The following is a 19,148-nucleotide window of genomic DNA, read 5'->3' on the forward strand; positions in this document are numbered from 1 at the left end:
ATAGAATTTGGTTGGACATTGAGGCCATAACGCCTCAAACAAAAAAATATTAAGCTCCTCCATTCCCATGTGACTCAGAAGATAGACATCACCTTCCTCCTGGTTCGTCTCTTGCTTTTACCATTGCTGTTAATCCACTCGGGGTGTTTGGGACGGGGATGTGAATAAGTTGGGATGTGGCCCTTGTGTGTGGTTCTGGGGCGAGTAAAGCCACCTGCTCCCGCTCAATGACAGGACGTATTTTCTTTCCCGCTGATGGGAGACGACAATATAAATCTGGCTGCGCATATCTCTGTGAGTAGAAGATTACGTTATCTACCGCCATGGTGTAATACATCAGTGTCTGATGGCGGCTCTGCCGACTAGTAACGAAGTGGAAACTCTGCGGCCAAAACAATTCATCTCCAGTGTGATAATGCAGTTTTTGGACAGAAATAAGGTTTTATATGTGACTGATCAGTACAGGGACTGCACCAGCAGAACAGTGAGTGCAGCTCTGGAGTATAACACAGGTATTGCACTTGTATATTGGCCTTTCCAGTACCTTTGGCCACCAGGTTTGTACAGTCTGCAGTGCTCGTCTTGTGTTTCTTGTCCGTTTTGTGGTTAATGCATGGACTGATCTTAAATATCTCGGTAATCCAGAACACATTTATATTTCCTAGGCAAACAATGGGACGTGAACGCGGCACTCGGTGACTATGACCAGCTACGACAAGCTACTGCAGGCGGGCTGACGCACAACCTAACCGATACTAGAGGCTTCAAGCCCCCAGAAGTGGCTCGCCCCATGAGACCGGCACTGCAGAGGCAGGATGACATCGTGCAAGGTGATTATTGCTCTGTCACACAGCGCTCGTGTTATGGGGACCTTCATTACAGTAGGGGGCGCTCTTGCCCTGGTGTCTACAGAATGTCCCCTCTACATTACTGTAGATACTTGCCTGTAAATTATAAGAAGGCTCAACAATGACCCGTAAATTAGCAGTTATCATGGGTAGCCATTTTGAAATCCATTGAGAGCTGTATTTTCACCCAGTCACTGAAGCGCCATAATAACATACACAAACCTCTTCTCCTTGTTTTCAAAGCTTCTGCCTGTCACCCCCTGTGCTTATTTGGGTTTGTACTTTTAAAAGGGCAATTATCTACTAAGCTAGGAATGTCCACATGTCAGCCCATGGGCCCCCTCAGAGTGGGAAAAAGACTGGTGAGAAATGACGTAACCCATTGATACTCGCCCATTGTTCCTTGTTGACCAGGACCAAATTTTCAGATTCTTGGTTTCTAGTGGTCAAACTTCTATTACTTCTTTTGAATTGCTTTTCCCCTAGAAAACAGTGCTGACACGTGACCTGTGTCAGGCCCCCTTTGGCATGGCCATGTGGACACTTCCTCTGCCGGCCTTCCCTGCGGTACGAGTCTTCCTTGGCCCCTTTCTCCACAGACCTGCTTATAGAGGAGCGTCCATGTGAGCATGCTCCACGTCATGGTTGGCTTCCGCTCTTCACACTTGCGTTTTGTAACTTTCCATGACCTCCGCTTACTTTTTGGGCTTTTATTTCTGAATTTTTGGCAGGTTTGCCTGTTGTCCTCTGTTGTCAGCCAGTTTGTTCTGTCGTTATTGAATGTAACAGTCTTTTCTTGTTTTCAGAGAAGCGCCTGTCCCGAGGCATCTCTCACGCCAGCTCCTCCATCGTGTCCTTGGCCCGCTCCCATGTGTCCAGTAACGGCAGCAGCGAGCACCCGCTGGAGCCCCCCGTCTGCACCTTCCAGCTCCCGGACCTAACCGTGTACAGCGATGATTTCCGCAGCTTCATCGAGCGGGACCTCATTGAGCAGTCCATGCTGGTGGCCCTGGAGCACGCCGGTGAGTCCGTGTGGCAAAGTATGGGTGTGAAGGCTTGGCTACACATAAGGGGTTTGTGAGCTACACTCCGGAGACCCCAACAAGCCCCAGCATGGCATTTGCCTCTTCCTGGTAAATGTCACGGCGTTGGATAAACAAAGCTTTATTGAGCGGTGTGGGAGCGACACAACCTGCAGATTCCTCGGGGCTGATGTCACTCCCGGCCTCCATCGTTACACTGGGGGGCACTGCTGACTGCGAGGACGAATAATTACATGTGGCAATGGATTGTGGGAATTACACCCAGTGCTTATTACAGGGCTGCACCCTGCCAGGCCCCATTATTATCACTCATTACTGGGTGCTCTGCCTATGCTGTGCCCTGAGGATGATGGTGAGGGGCTCTATGTAGAGACTGCATGCAACTGTAGCAACTCCTCAGCTGTATTATACTGCATGTTTTCAGCCTATGGAGGAAGTTTCCTTTCACTGACAGTAGGCAGAGCTGGTGACAATAGTCACAGGCATGATAGCACGGAGCCCTGGCTCCTGTGTAGTAAAACCCTGAGATCTGTCACCACTAAACCAATAAACTTAAAAGTAGCTGTCACCTCGCCGCATTCCCAGAATGCCTGCGGTGGTCACATGACCGCGAGGACGGGGCCTGTAAATACCCTTATACATGCTGCTTCATGTCAAGTCTCCAGCAGAGGCCGGGGCTCCCCCAGGACGTGTCCCCTTACATGAGCACACTGCACTGCTGGATGGGAGATGGCCCTTCTACTGACCCCGAGCCCATCCCATCCCCCACCTCCAGGCTAAAATATGTAGTGCACGTGGGGAGGGAGGCTTCTACTGTCTGCACTTCTGACAAGTTGCAGAAGATTTGACAGATGTTTATAACAAACGTCACCGGGTACTAAAGAGCATTCATAACGTGATGGGTCCGAGTACAGGATATGTATATAATGTAAATCTCTGCTTCTGAGTCACATCCTGTATTATACCCCAGAGCTGCACTCACTATTCTGCTGGTGCAGTCACTGTGTACATATATTACATTACTGATCCTGTACTGATCCTGCGTTACATCCTGTATTATACCCCAGAGCTGCACTCACTATTCTGCTGGTGCAGTCACTGTGTACATACATTACATTACTGATCCTGAGTTACATCCTGTATTATACCCCAGAGCTGCACTCACTATTCTGCTGGTGCAGTCACTGTGTACATACATTACATTACTGATCCTGTACTGATCCTGCGTTACATCCTGTATTATACCCCAGAGCTGCACTCACTATTCTGCTGGTGCAGTCACTGTGTACATACATTACATTACTGATCCTGCGTTACATCCTGTATTATACCCCAGAGCTGCACTCTCTATTCTGCTGGTGCAGTCACTGTGTACATACATCACTGATCCTGTACTGATCCTGCGTTACATCCTGTATTATACCCCAGAGCTGCACTCACTATTCTGCTGGTGCAGTCACTGTGTACATACATTACATTACTGATCCTGCGTTACATCCTGTATTATACCCCAGAGCTGCACTCTCTATTCTGCTGGTGCAGTCACTGTGTACATACATCACTGATCCTGTACTGATCCTGCGTTACATCCTGTATTATACCCCAGAGCTGCACTCACTATTCTGCTGGTGCAGTCACTGTGTACATACATTACATTACTGATCTTGTACTGATCCTGAGTTACATCCTGTATTATACCCCAGAGCTGCACTCACTATTCTGCTGGTGGAGTCACTGTGTACATACATTACTGATCCTGTACTGATCCTGAGTTACCTCCTGTATTATACCCCAGAGCTGCACTCACTATTCTGCTGGTGCAGTCACTGTGTACATACATTACATTACTGATCCTGCGTTACATCCTGTATTATACCCCAGAGCTGCACTCACTATTCTGCTGGTGCAGTCACTGTGTACATACATTACTGATCCTGCGTTACATCCTGTATTATACCCCAGAGCTGCACTCACTATTCTGCTGGTGCAGTCACTGTGTACATACATTACTGATCCTGCGTTACATCCTGTATTATACCCCAGAGCTGCACTCTCTATTCTGCTGGTGCAGTCACTGTGTACATACATCACTGATCCTGTACTGATCCTGTGTTACATCCTGTATTATACCCCAGAGCTGCACTCACTATTCTGCTGGTGCAGTCACTGTGTACATACATTACATTACTGATCCTGTACTGATCCTGAGTTACATCCTGTATTATACTCCAGAGCTGCACTCACTATTCTGCTGGTGGAGTCACTGTGTGCATACATTACTGATCCTGTACTGATCCTGAGTTACCTCCTGTATTGTACCCCAGAGCTGCACTCACTGGTCTGCTGGAGCTGCGCTTTGTACTTTGGAGCTGCGCTGTCCTCTGACTGGGAACAGGCGACTGTAGCCAGTTTGGCAGCTGTATGTTGTTGCCTCGCTCCCTGCAGATGCATATACATAGGCACATTCTCTGCTCTCCTCACTTTCCCCCTTATCTGACAGTCGCTCCCTGAACAGAATCTCCATTGACTGGTCTGATCGTCAGTGCTGCTGCTTTTAATATCTAGGCCTATATTAGCGTTTGAGACTTTTACTTTCTTGAAGTGGCACAACGGGTTAATCTACGTGTCTGTGCATACTGGTCTTGTCCTCTGAGGCTGGGGTCCCGTCCGCTTGGCTGCAGTTGAATGAGCGGTGTTTGCTGTGTGGCGCTATTGTCCTCTTCCTCCCGGCATCTCTGCTGGCTCCTGCACTGGAGGCTTCTGCTGAGCCCAGTGCACATTACATTGCAGGGTCTGTCTACACCGCTCAGGCGGGGCCACTGCTGACTGCATCAGTGTCCTGTGAAATGGGGGGAAAAAAGTATAAAAAAAAAATCTGAAAATCTGCATAATTAGGGATATATTGTAAATGTGACACCTGGAACATTTACTTCTGGGAGAGAGCCATCCAAACATGGGTGGTCTCCTGAAAGGGGGGCAATCACTTGTCATAAATGTGTTTTTTTTTGTTTGTTTTTTTACCTCGTGTAAAAGACGCTGTTCTCTTGAATCCGGGGAGGTCTCTCTTTTGTTCCTGCACCTCTCTATTCCTGAGATATGGCCCCCTATTTCCTGTATATAAATCTAGCCTTTTTATTCAAATGGGCAGGGTCATTGTCTGTGTAGGAGTGTTTAAGTGTACCACGCCCACTTGTCTAACAATACTAGATTTATGCATCGGGAAGAGTTGGCCGTATCTCAGGAACGGAGAGGCGCAGGAAGAAGAGGAAAACCTCTCCGGATTCAGAAGACGAGCGGCTTTTACAGCAGGGAAAAATATATAGCAAGTGACCAGTCCTCGAAGGTTATTTGGGTTGTGTTTTTGTATGTGATTTATTATACATTTTGCACCATTTTCCTTGTAAAGCCTCTGCATTTTACTACCTATATCTGGATGTAGAATTAGTCAGTGAGCGCTCCTTCCTTCTCAGTTGCTTTCAGATGATTTTATGACCACAAAGTCCAGCTCTACTTTCATGTAGTCATAAAACTGAGAGGAGCTCCAATGAAGAGCTCTCTGACGGATTCTCAGTTATCTCATTCTACAGCCATCAATGTGCAGGGAAAATAAAAGCCTGTAAAAGTAAAACTTTCCTTAATCTAGAACATTCTGTCCATTAATGACCTGCTGGCACCCACCGCTTGGCTTTGCGCTACCAATCACATGGGTTCAGGTGTATAAATCTATAGTTCCCTGTGTTTTCTCAGGTCGTCTCAACTGGTGGACACAACTTGACCCGTCCTACCAGCGGCTTCTTCCGTTGGCGACGACTGGTGACGGAAACTGCTTGCTGCATGCAGCCTCTCTGGGTAAGAACTAGTGATGGGTACATGAGGGGGCATATTACCCGGCGGAGAGTGCTAACAGACTGTGTGCTCTCAGGGATGTGGGGCTTCCACGACCGGGACCTGATGCTCCGCAAGTCTCTGTACACACTGATGGAGAAGGGCTCTGAGAAGGAAGCGCTGAGGAGGCGCTGGCGGTTCCAACAGACAATGCAGAATAAAGAGGTACGTGGGTGAGGGTGTGTGCAGCCCTCCATACAGTTGGATTATTCATTAACTCTCCTGCTGCAGAACCTCAAAGCACGAAGGAACGCCCAGTGGAGAGTGAGGGAGGGTTCCCCTTCAATAATCTTGTATCTCTTCTTGCAGTCCGGCTTGGTGTACACAGAAGAAGAATGGCAAAGGGAGTGGAATGAGTTAATAAAACTTGCGTCCAGCGAGCCCCGGATGCACTATGGAACCAATGGGTCAAACTGCGGAGGGTAGGTAATAATGGCCGTGTGAAAAGGAGAGTGTTTAAAAAAAACCAGACTGCTGAGGTATCCTTGTAAGATGGGGCATTCCCAATTTGTACTTGTACCGCCCTTCCCTGCCGATCCTGTGGTCAGGAGTGGCGCTGTTTGCAATAATCAGTATGGCATCGCTCCTCTGTTGTGTCCGCAGCCTTTCTAGAATAAGGGATGGCGGGGCTTATTGTCACCCCACTAACTCCCTAGAATCGTCCGCCTTTTTCAGGCTCTGGAGAATAACGGGTTAACGGGCTTCCTCTTTGTGGGCTGGAGACACCGTCCAGGCACGGATAATCTGGAGTGAGGAGCTGCAATGACTGCGAGTGTTTACTCTGCGGCTGGGAGCGGCTTCCTTCCTCCCGGCGGCGACACGGGTCATTCCCAGAGCTGTCACCCGCCGCGTTGTGTCGTCTGCACCGCAACACCTTCCTCGTATGAGAGACTTTCTGTCATTCGTGATCTCTGCCAGCTGAGCGATTATCGGTGCCCCGTGGTCTCAGGACCCCCTGTATTGTTTGCTTTTAGAAATCCTCTCCCAATTAGCAATTAAAACGGATGTTACAAACATGCTACTGCTTTTTTCACTTCACTAAAAATGGCGCCACTTCTGTCCAGTGGCTGTTTTTGGTATTACAGGTCCTCCTCATCAGACACAAGCCGAGCCTTCTTTCTAATCTGAATACCCCTTTTATGTCCTTCATACTTAGTGGTCGCTAGAGCTGATTAGGTGTGCTTGTCCTGCAGGGCGGAAAGCTCAGAGGAGCCGGTGTACGAGAGCCTGGAGGAGTTTCACGTCTTTGTACTGGCTCATGTACTCAAGAGGCCGATCGTGGTTGTGGCAGACACCATGCTCCGAGACTCGGGAGGAGAGGGTGAGCCCCATCTGCCTATATGTTTAGCACTTTCTCCATACTTCTGGCTTTTCTATCCCATTGTGAGTGGTGTCCGGCATGAGAGTTCAACGGTGATGATGATCGCTGGGGTTGGGGTGGAAAACTGGGCAATTGCCCAGTGCCCCGAGCGATTACAAGCAGAAACTGCTGTATATACTATTTATACATGGGTGCAGGAAGTATGCACACACACACACGGTCTGTGCTCTGTATGTACGTACTATGTTTCTGTACTCGTGTGTGCACCGTAAATACATGTGTATATACGTGTTTGAGTTGGGAGGTGTAAATCAAGTAGAACGCTGCTCATCTATCAGGTGATTGGATTGTTTATGCCGGAACAAAATCCCTTGTTCTCGGCAGCCCGGTGTGAATTGCATACATGACATGTACAATCAATCTATTACTTATCTGTTCCCATTTTTGTCAGACTGAGTAAAAAGGCTAATAAACAAGTGCTGAACGATTCCAATATTGTCAATTGCGTTCATGTAACTGTCTGAAATCTCCTTGTGTAAATGCAGCTAATTGTTTGTATGTGATGGTGCAATAGGTGAGCATTTTGGGCTGCACGTCTTGACCTTTTGCCCAGGGCCCCACTTTGTCTAACGCTAGCCCAGCTTAGGATCTAAGATTGCTGCATCTCTGGTGCCCACGATCCGCTGATTGCCACTGGGGTTGGGGAAGGTTCTCCATAGTTGGACTACAAATGTTGTGTAGTCCTCATCAATATTAAGGCTGATCCAGCACAACATGGACCCGTTCTAGCAGTGGACACCACAGGGTGAAGCAGGTGGCTCAGGTCGGGAGACCCAGCGTGGGGCCGGGGTCTTCTTGATGCTCGAGCTTGGTCTTTGTTTCATGGCAATGTGAGAGCTGCTGCTGGCTGACACTTACCTTTTCTTCTCTTTCCTTCTAGCATTTGCCCCAATACCATTTGGAGGAATCTACCTCCCTCTAGAGGTTCCACCTAACAAGTGCCACAGCTCTCCGCTGGTGCTGGCATACGACCAAGCCCACTTCTCTGCCCTCGTATCCATGGAGCAGGGTGACCAGAGCAAGGATCAAGGTACAGGCCTCTTAAGCGATGTTTGGATGTCCTCAGCTTGGACGTCTATGTAGATCTCGGCCCCTAGATGGTGTTTGGTCTGTACCACAGTACTGCACCTGGCGGAGAGTGTTTCTCAGTGGTGCAGCTTATACATGATACAAAACTACCTTAGGAGTCCACTCTTTCCTGCTGCTCTTGTGCTGTGGGATTTATAACTGGCCCTTTATGAACAGAATTTTTTTTTTTGATGTGTGAACATGCGTCTGACTTCTCCCTCTGTTCCTTATGCACAGCGCCTTTCATCCCCCTGACGGACTCTCAACACAAGTTGCTCCCCGTACACTTTGCGGTGGACCCTGGGAAAGACTGGGAGTGGGGCAAGAACGATTCTGACATTGTCCGCCTTGCGGGGTAAGTGACAAAACTCATAGGCTATACGGTGGTATGCTTGCTGAGGCGGTATTACAGTATGGAATTCTCTGTATGTCCAGCTTCCCCTATATGTGTGCCACCTAGCACAGCCAATCCACAATGTTCCACACACCAAATGTCCATCTGACCAGCTGTATTCCGATTGCTCCTGATAGGTTTAAAGGGAACCTCTCACCCCCAAAATCGTAGATGAGCTAAGCCCACCGGCATCAGGGACTTATCTACAGTATTCTGGAATGCTGAAGATAAGCCCCCCGATGTATCCTGAAAGATGAGAAAAAGAGGTTAGATTATACTCACGCTGCGGCTATGGAGCACTTTGTCTGCCCTGCTGAGGGCAGAGCAAAGTACTGTAGTGCGCAGGTGCCGGGCCTCTCTGACCTTTCCTGGCACCTGTGCACTGCAGTGACAAAGTACGCCGGAGCCGCAGCGTGAAGACAAGTAGAGGACATCATCGTAAGAAGAGGGGAGGCCCCGGACCAGACGGCGACGCCTATCGGATCGGACCGCCCGCCCAGGTGAGTATAATCTAACCTCTTTTTCTCATCTTTCAGGATACATGGGGGGCTTATCTACAGCATTCCAGAATGCATTACAGAATGCTGTAGAAAAGCCCCTGATGCCGGCGGGCTTAGCTCATCTATGATTTTGGGGGTGACAGGTTCCCTTTAACTCTCTTCTTCATACCTTGCCCAAAAAATACAAATCTATACTTGACTACCAATTGGCAGGCACTATTGTCTGGTCTCCTTGCTTCCTTTTCCAGCAGGTGTGGACAGGTGATCGCTGCAGCAGGGACGCGTTGATCACTGCTGCAGCCACGGATTGGTACCTTGTCCATAGGATCAGAATAGGATGTGCAAAGACTGGCACTGTGCACTGTGTTCTGGTCTTGCTGATATGACCACTGCTGACCATCCAGAAAGGGAAGTTTGGGGACCCTATTAGTGTTACCAAGGAGAGGCGGGGGACTGGTAGGGGAATATAAGATCCTCCGGCTACTATTGGGGTCTCTTGTACTTTTAAAAGCCGCATACATGCACTATACCACTTAGGAGGGGATGCATTTTGGTGGCAGACATAGGGCTCATGGCCATGATGCTGCATCCTCCCACGTTATGTCATCCTATCACATGTGCCTATAAATGTTTTATGCGCTCCTGTGCTGAGGCTGTAATATAATCTGCAGCACACAGACTGGCGGTAAGGATGATGCCCAGACCAGGGCACCATGGATGGTCTGTCTGGGTGAAGTACTCTTGATGAAGTGCAGTGTTGGGATACAGATTGGTTACTGCTGCCCTCTGCTGGTCACTCTCCTCTTGGAATTTTAGGAGTCATGTATAACCGTGTATTAACCCATTAAAGACTGACTTGTATTTCTCAGCCATAATTTATTTATTTTTCCTGCTGATTTGAGTCTGCAAGGTCTTGTTTGATGCTGGAGAAAAAAATAACATTTTGTGCAGTTCTTACAACTTACTGTCATTTCTTTCTATATTTGTTTTCATAACGTGATTGAAGCAAAATGTAATATTTTGGGGGATGGGAGTTTTTTTTCTTTCTTTAATTTATAAATATTTATTACTTTGTTTCTCAAGATGTCACAGGACATTGATTTTTTTTGGGGGGGTTTGTGCCATTCATAGAACCTCAGTTGTAAGGAAATCTGCCCCATAGACTGACAGACGTCACTGTACCGTCCCATAGTCTTGCTCTAAAACCCCTAATAGGAGCAGTGATAGCAGTCAGAAGCGGTGAAAATGCTGGGATGTGGGTCCCCTCCGATCCCGGTCGTGTATTTTTCCGTGCCACCTAAACAATGGTCGGGCATTATGTTATCAGAAAGGGTTGTCTCGCTGGCACGCACCTTCTGTTCCAGAGACCATTCGGTCTGTCCATGGTTCTGTGGCTGCTGTGTGCCATATACCTAAGTAACGTGATGTTTTCTTTCCAGGGTCACGTTGTCATTGGAAGCAAAGCTAAGCCTGCTGCACAATTACATGACGGTGACATGGCTGTCGCTGCCCTGCGAGATTCAGGTGAGTGGTTGCTCCTGATGACAACTTGTAGGCAACATCAGCCATTTTTCCTCATTTTTATAGTCAACCGTCAATCTGAATCCGCTCCACGGAGCACACTGACCGGAGATTTGTGTCTGAATGAGACCTTACATTTACTGTAGAGTTGGGGTCATTACAACCAATGTCTGATACTGTTTTCTGTCCGCAGGCCCCCCTCGCCCAGCCGGAGTCCCCGACTGCATCGGCCGGAGATGACGCGAGGTCCGCTGCAGAATCTGGAGAGTCCGACAAAGAGTCTGTGTGCAGCAGCTCGGCGAGTAACGGAGGCAGCAAAACCGGAAAGGAGAAAGACAAGGAGAAAGACAAGTCAAAGAAGGATAAAGACAAGGAGAAAGATAAAAAGCGGGCGGACTCTGTGGCCAACAAGCTGGGCAGCTTCGGGAAGAGCCTGGGCAGCAAGCTGAAGAAAAACATGGGCGGCCTAATGCACAGCAAGAGCGGAAAGTCTGGTGTGAGCAACGGACAAGGGGACACACTAGAGAAGAAGAAGAAAGGGTCTTTAAAGGGCCGAAAGGGCAGCAAAGAGGACTCCTCGCAAGGCGACATCTCCACATCCTCTGAGAAGTCCTCCAGCAAGTCCGCCACGGACAAGGCCCAGGGCGATCCCTACAAATACAGCCACGACGTCAAATTGAGTCTGAACATCCTGCGAGCAGCCATGCAAGGGGAACGTAAGTTTATCTTCGCCTGCCTGCTAAAGACCAGCGACCGCCATCCTTACCAGAAGCAGATGATCCAACGGTACCTGGCTGATGCCCATGACCGGTTCATAGTGGAGCAGAAGCAAAGGGAGGCCGAGAAGAAGGCCCTGATGAACTGTGGTGCGGCAAAGAGACTAGAGCAAGACATGCTGCTGCCTAAGGCCGACGAGCTCCTGCCCCTACCATCGTATTCCCAAGTGACTGCTACTTATGGGATGGAGTATGGTGTGAAAGGGCCGCTACCCTCCAGTTATTCCGGGGGCTTCACCATCCCGAGACCTTCCATCGTCAACGCGTCAGACTGCTCCCACCCACACAGCTACCAGGACAGTAGGCGGCAGGTAGCGGGCGGCTCTTGCAATAATCTGCCCTCCTATGCCACCCTCCCCCGGCACTGCATGCAGACTCGGCCTCATCCGTACCAGTCCAGCCCTCCGCACATGGGTAGGCTTTCTCCTTCCGAGTCCGAACTTCCCCCGGTCTATCCCGAGGGCGACCAGACTGTTTGCATTATGCACAGCAATGGCTACCAGGAACACATAGATCCCAGCACCATGTCCAGAGTGGCAGATGGCAACAAGGGGCGGGCGCACTATAACGTCCAGCAGACCAAGTGTAAGCAGACGCACTGCAATTTTTATGGACACCCTGAAACGTGCAACTACTGTTCGTGCTGTTACAAGGAGGAACTGAGGCGGAAAGAGCGTGAAAAACAGGCTTTAATCCACAGGTTCTGAGGGACACCCATAGGGGGCAGCATTGGGGAGTATGCAATATGTTTCTACAGACTTTTCCTTTATGTTTTATGGTTGTTTTTGGGGCGGAGCGGCTGTACAAATTCTAGAGGACGAGGAACTAGTCATTAGAATTCTATATATATATATATATATATATATATATATATATATATATATATATATATATATATATATATATATATATATATACAAACAGAAAATATTAATGCAAATTTGGTAATTTTGTATGTGATGACGCCCTCAGTAGCACTTTAGGTAATTTTCCCCCCTTCCTGTTATTTAAAGTCTCTTTTTTTTTATTTTTTTTTTATTTTGATTGTGGAGGAAAGCAGCCATTTTTCCTAATCTTGGACAAACAGCGCCATCTGTATCTACAGGTTGTATCTGGTATTGCAGCTTTGCAACATTTAGTTCAGTGGTGCTGTAATACCATATACAAACCTGTACATATCTCTTTCCAAAATAGACGGCAGCCATGTTTTTCTAATTGTTGACATCCCTCAAGGACGGTCACGCACATGGCAGGGAGAAAGCAAATTAATTAAAAAAATAATATATTTTTTTTATTGTGCTTGTGCTGTGCGAAAGAGCTCTTTTGGCTGCCTGTATGAGGGGCGTCACATGCATCGGGGGGAATGTAACAAAACAAAACACTATATACATACATTTTCCACAAATTGTCAAATCCTTCATAATAAAAACTATAGAAATGGTTGTATAATCTGAAAGTTGACAATTTGTCAAAAAATTTAAAAAGTGGATGACTTGAGGTATTGTCTTTAATTTGCATAGTTGTGGGTTTTTTTTTCTTCAAATGTGACTTTTTTTTTTTCTGGCAGTACACGCACAGTTCAGACAGCGCACAATCCCCGATAGATTGCTTCAATCTTCCCATTTACGTGAGGTGTCTTATGATGGGCTGATGAAGTTTTATATATTTAGACGTGATTTTTTTCTAAACAAGAGCGAGCTGAAGCATTCTTTCTCACGGCCCAGGCGGTGCCCATGCGTGGCCCGAAAGATCATACATCTACACGGTCACTGAGGCTCACACTGCAGATTTTTTTTTCTCCCCACCATCCCCTCTTAATGCGTCACCATATCTGCCGATGTCACGGAGTACAATTAGTTAATTGTTTTGGTGAATATATGCAATTTCCTATAATTATTTTGAATTCTCACGCCCCTAAGCATGAACACTAACTATAATTTTTTTTTTTCAATAAAGCTGCTAACTACCGTATCTTCCCCCCCAGCCCCGCAATTTCTACACTACCTCTGTCCTGGTAGATAAATAAGGTTAAAAAAAAATAAAAATAAAAAACCTTATTGATGAATAGACTCGTGTATGTCCATCGATGCTCCATATATACAGATGTAAGGATATTGCTCTATTTTCAAGAGTGGAGAATGTTAAACCTGATCTCGAGACAACGCTCGGAGAAGGAAATTCTATTTTTTTATATTTTCATGTTTTAAGATGAACCAATGGAAAGAAATGAGATTGAAACAAGAATGTTCCTTGAAATGCCTTTGAGTGACGATTCTACTCCTATCTTGGGGGAGGGGACGTTTTATCTGCCATCTTTCATCCTTTTATGCATTTTTTTTGGGGGGGGGGGCAGCTCAGCCATTGGAGACGCTCTGTAAATAGGACTACGGCATAAATAGGGAGCTTTATGCAACGCTTTGAATGGTTTTTTTTGCTAAATTTAACTTTTTTTTTTCTTAAAGTTTGTAATCCTGTGAGGCACTTTCTCAATACAGTTACTGATTCTTCCTAACTTGTATACCCGGAAAAGTAATGATTTACCCTGTAAGAGGTACGGGCGCCATTTTATAGACTAAACCAACATTACCTTTTTTTTATAAATTGAAACTCTGATTTATTTATTTTTTCCCCCTTTTTTTTTTTTCTGTCTAGACTAAATCAATATTAAATTATTATTTTTTTAATTGAAAAGTTAAAATTTTCACAAATTTGTGGGGTCTATTGCCGCAGTGTATGTCAACCTGCATCGCTACAGTCAATTTCTGCGCGACTTCACTGGCCAGGCATGATGGGAGTTGTAGTTTTGCAACATTTGCATAGATGACAGGGTAATGTATATATCGGACAGGCCCGGAGTCGCTCATCACTACAGCTTCTGTCTACAACATGGTCGCCTCTGCCTCAATGTGCTTGGTAAATTCATGTCACAGCAGCTTTTTTGTTTTGTTTTTTTACAGCATTAACGCTGTAGAATATAGATTTACTTTTTTCTTTTTTTTTTTAATGCAATGTTGCATTTCTTAATGTTTAAATATGCAAAATCTCCATGTACAGAAGACTAATCCGGGAAGGTGCAGCTGATCGCACTGGTTCCTGTTTGCACATTGACCTAACTGTACGGTGTGTGTATAGATGTGTACACACATACAATACATGTTACACACACATGTAGATACATCGATATATTTATAGAATATTATGGTCCTGTCCTCTTTGGAACTGACGACACGATCGGGGAAGACGCCCGCGGTGAAACTTAGCAGTATTTGCACAAACCTTTCTAACTGTAGAGCACAATGTGGCAGTGCGAGGTTATCATGACGACGTGTATTATATCGGTGTGTATTATATCGGTGTGTTTTACTTGTGTTTTTTTTTTTTTTTTTTTAAATTTCCCCCTCCCCCACTACCACCCTCCTTTTAACAAAAGCTTTAATAACCAGACTTGTGTTGGGAGCAGCAGCGCCACTTACAATGGATCGCAATAAAGGAATTATTAAATGAAGGTTTTTACCATTTGGCAGAATTTCATTGTTTCTTTTCTTGTCGGGATTTGTCTTCTGCCCCCCTGTGGGTAGAACCGATCATTACATGGAAAAGTTGGTCATTAGTTAAAGTGCCTTCAATAAAGTATATTACGCAGCAGACGATTGTGCTTCCATGTCGCCTTCATTCGTGCGCCGGCTCCTTGTTAATGCCACGGGATTTATGGCCTTTATATATCGCCGAGCGCTCACCGGGGCAGAAGTGACCCATGTGCTTCTCCTGATTATTCTTTGCTTTATTAACCCCTGCTTCCGGCTACAGAGACTTCCCGACTTAGAGGCCGTGTGCTTCTCCAGCTTGTAGCACAATTATCAGTTTGTCTGATTGTATCAAAGTTCAGCTCAACTCTGCTGTGCTCTGGATTCATAAGTCAGTGGGCAGGTTACAAAGCCCCCCACTGATGGAGTAATGCAATGGCCAGGGACAGAGGAAGCCCAAAATCTGCCAGTGGGACCGTTCTGATGGAAAAAGAAAAACCGATTCACACCACAGTAAAGTTAAGCTGAACTTTGATGTGATCATAAATCACCACATAGGAAATGAGAAAAAGACAAACGAGGCTCACTGATGGATTCTCCGTTACCTCCGATTGCAGGACAATAAAGTCAAAAACACTGCTAAGTTTTAACATTAATGTAAAACTTGACATATTTTGAGCGGAGTTGTTTTTAAACCCCTTAAAGTTTTCCTACTGATCTATATACCCTAACCATTGACTGGCTCTGCACCCCTAAAAATCCAAGGATTTCATTGAATCAATAGTGACAAGAAATATTAGTTTCTGTAACCTGTCGGATCATTGGTGTGTTCTGGACTGTACAGCCTTAGTATTACCACAAGGTGGCGATGTTTGGTCACACAGTACATGTGACAGCAGTCAGCATACAGCTCGGGTCCTGTTCCCACCTGGATGTGTGTCTGGGGGTCTCTGAATCTATACCTGCTGAAATTGGGGCAGTGTAGTGATGGACACGTTATCCTATACAGAAGAGCAAAACAACGATGTATACCAATCACACTTTATTTTTTATTTTTTTTTAAATTGCAGTTCCAGAACACGTTGCTGGGGTAAATCCTCGATTTACTGCGGTCATATAACATCTGTTTTGTTAATGTTTCCTATCTGTATAATTGTAATGTATTCATGAAAGACGTATCGCATACGAATGCTAACCCGGATGTGATGTGTCCATATACAGTCCTTGTCGGCTTCTCTCTGGCCCTCAGATTCAGTCTTCCCAGACCTGACCCTGCCTTATTTAAGTAATTTATTCCAAATATTACCTCATTAGCATAAGTTTCCATACGTTGTGTAGGCATTGGAAAGTATAAATCAAAATTAGGCAAACATTTAGAAAAAATAACCGTTCTGCTGGGAGCTGCTCACTGGAGGTGGAGATTGTAGACTTGGATGCCGTCCATGGCAGCGCACTAAGGAGAAGGGCACCGGAACGCCGTCCTCTGTCCCTCCAGACGGCCCAGTGATGGTCAGCTGACACAGGGACCTTACGGTATGTGCACACGTTCAGGATTTTCTGCAGGAAATCCGCATGCGGGGTTTTTTTTTTTGCGTGTTTTTGACGCGTTTTTTCCGGAGATTTCCCAATGCAATAAATAGCGGGAAAAATGCGAGAAAATCCACAAAATTAATGAACATGCTGCGTTCTTTACCGCGATACGTTTTTTTTCGCGGAAAAAAACGCATCATGTGCACAAAAATTGCAGAATGCATTAAAAATGATGGAATGCATAATGTATGCCTTTTTTAAGCGTTTTTATAGCGAAAAAACGCGAATAATCTTGAACAGGTGCACACAGCCTACCACTGTCAGAGGCCTCTCACCGGCACATCAGATATTTTAGTTTGTGCTGATGGTCATCAGATGTCTTGAAGAATGTTTTGCTGCAAATGGGGTCTAAGGGGTAACGTTTCTCCTTATGGAGAGTGACATACCAGCTGGCTTGTCAAGGTAAGGAGGCTTATTTGCCGTACAATGCTCCTCTGGGAAATTAAATATGCAAATTGCCTCTTCTGAGAAAAAGAGGACTTAACTCTTAGAGGGTTGATTGTGACTTGTAGGATCGCTACTTCCAACAGGTGGCGCTATAGAGTTAAGTCCTCTTTTTCTCAGAAGAGGCAATTTGCATATTTGCGGCAAATGGCGTTTCGGGCTTGTTAGAGTATGTGCGCACGGTCCGGACTTGCCTGCGGATCCACAGCAGATCCGCGGCAGTTTTCCATGCATTTACAGTACCATGTAAACCTATGGAAAACCAAATCCGCAGTGCCCATGCTGCGGAAGATACAGCGCAGAAACGTAGCGTTGTTTATTCCGCAGCATGTCAATTCTTTGTGTGGATTCCGCAGCGGTTTACACCTGCTCCATAATAGGAATCTGCAGGTGTAAAACCGCAGGTGGAATCCGCACAAAAACCGCAGGTAATCTGCAGGCAAAATGCAGTGTTTTTTACTTGCGGATTTTTCAAAATCGGTGTGGAAGAATCCGCACACGAATCTGCAACGTGTGCACATAGCCTTAAAGGGGGCTTATCTAATGCTGTAGAGAAGCCCCCGATGTATCCTGAAAGATGAGAAAAAGAGGTTAGATTATACTCACCCAGGGGCGGTCCCGGTCCGATGGGTGGTCCGGTTTGGGGCCTACCATCTTCTTACGATGACGTCTTCTTCTTGTCTTCACGCCGCGGCTCCGGTGCAGGCGTACTTTGTCCTGTTGAGGGCAGAGCAAAGTACTGCAGTGCGCAGGCGGCGGGAAAGGTCGGAGATGCCCAGCGCCTGCGCACTGCAGTACTTTGCTCTGCCCTCAACAGGACAAAGTACGCCTGCACCAGAGCCACGGCAGGAAGACAAGAAGAGGACGTCATCGTAAGAAGATGGGAGGCCCCGGACCATGACACCCACTCGGCCAGTTTTAGGCAAAGTGGGGCCCTAGGCAAAGTTTAAAATGGGGCCCCAAATGCTAACATATTGCACATCATACAGAAGCATTTCGGTTGTATTTACATGCACTGATCTCAGGCCGCTAAACGAGTGTGATCGACAATACTGAAGTCGTTGGACGCTTGTTTCCTGGCCTCTTTCCACCGCCTGAGAAAGAATGAAGGGGACAGAATGATCACTAATAGATAACAGATCACCATACAGTATCATGTTATCAGCAGCACAGCTACAGTGTACACAGGCGATGTGCTGCCGAGAACAAGGATTTTTATTCCGGCATAAACAATCCAATCACCCAATGAATATGCAGCATTTTGCTTATTTAGTATAATACACCCCATAGTCCTCCCTATATTATAATGTGCACCACAGTCCTCCATATTGTAAAATGCACACCCCATAGTCCTCCATATAATATAATGTGCCCCATAGTCCTCCATATAGTATAATACACTCCTCATAGTCCTCCATATAGTATTATACACTTCCCATAGTCCTCCATATAGTATAATACACTCCTCATAATCCTCCATATATTAAAATATACTCCTCAGTCCTCCATATAGCATAATACACTCCTCACAGTGCTCCATATAGTATAATGCACCGCCATAGTCATCCATGTAGTACAATTCACTTCCCATAGTATAATGCACCCCATAGTTCTTCATATAGTATAATGTATTCCCCATAGTCCTCGATACAGTATAAGTCAGCCCACATATAGTATAATGCAGCCACCGCAGAGTAGAATGTAACCCCCCCACAGAGTATAATGTAACCTCCCCATAGAATATAATGCAGCCCCCCCCATATAGTATAATGTAGCCCCCTCATAGAGTATGATGCAATCACCCATCAAGGAATATAAATATAATACAGCCCCCCATAGAATATCATGTAGGCCCGAACAAGATATAATACAGCCCACCTCCCCATAGAATATAACGTTGCCCCATCAAAGGGTATGATGCAATCATCCCTCATAAAATCTAATAAAGCCCCCCACAGAATATAATGCTGCCCCCCATAGTGTATAATGTACCCCCAAATATATAACACAGCCACATAGTATATAACACAGCCTCCCCCATAGAATATAATATACCCCCATAGTATATAGCACAGCCCATATAGTAGTATATAGCACAGCCACTTAGTATATAGCACAGCCCACACAGTAGTACACAGCACTGCCCACAGGAGTATGCAGCACTGCCCATACAG

General features: G+C 46.2%; 1 protein-coding gene across 2 annotated transcripts in view; it reads left to right on the top strand.

Annotated features, from left to right (window-relative positions):
• The window catches only part of OTUD7B (OTU deubiquitinase 7B), a 33,358-nt gene extending 21,104 nt beyond the window's left edge, over positions 1–12,254 (top strand). For both annotated transcript variants that reach the window (XM_077258992.1, XM_077258984.1), the window contains exons 2-11: positions 666–830; positions 1,655–1,870; positions 5,639–5,740; positions 5,814–5,941; positions 6,086–6,198; positions 6,970–7,097; positions 8,038–8,187; positions 8,463–8,580; positions 10,559–10,643; positions 10,834–12,254. In XM_077258992.1, the coding sequence (XP_077115107.1) occupies positions 666–830; positions 1,655–1,870; positions 5,639–5,740; positions 5,814–5,941; positions 6,086–6,198; positions 6,970–7,097; positions 8,038–8,187; positions 8,463–8,580; positions 10,559–10,643; positions 10,834–12,123 (2,495 nt within the window). In that variant the 3' untranslated portion in view covers positions 12,124–12,254. The remainder of the gene's footprint in view (positions 1–665; positions 831–1,654; positions 1,871–5,638; positions 5,741–5,813; positions 5,942–6,085; positions 6,199–6,969; positions 7,098–8,037; positions 8,188–8,462; positions 8,581–10,558; positions 10,644–10,833) is intronic.
• The last annotated feature ends 6,894 nt before the right edge of the window (positions 12,255–19,148 follow it).

The sequence above is a fragment of the Ranitomeya variabilis genome, chromosome 1 (assembly GCF_051348905.1).
Source record: "Ranitomeya variabilis isolate aRanVar5 chromosome 1, aRanVar5.hap1, whole genome shotgun sequence".
Lineage (NCBI taxonomy): Eukaryota > Metazoa > Chordata > Amphibia > Anura > Dendrobatidae > Ranitomeya > Ranitomeya variabilis.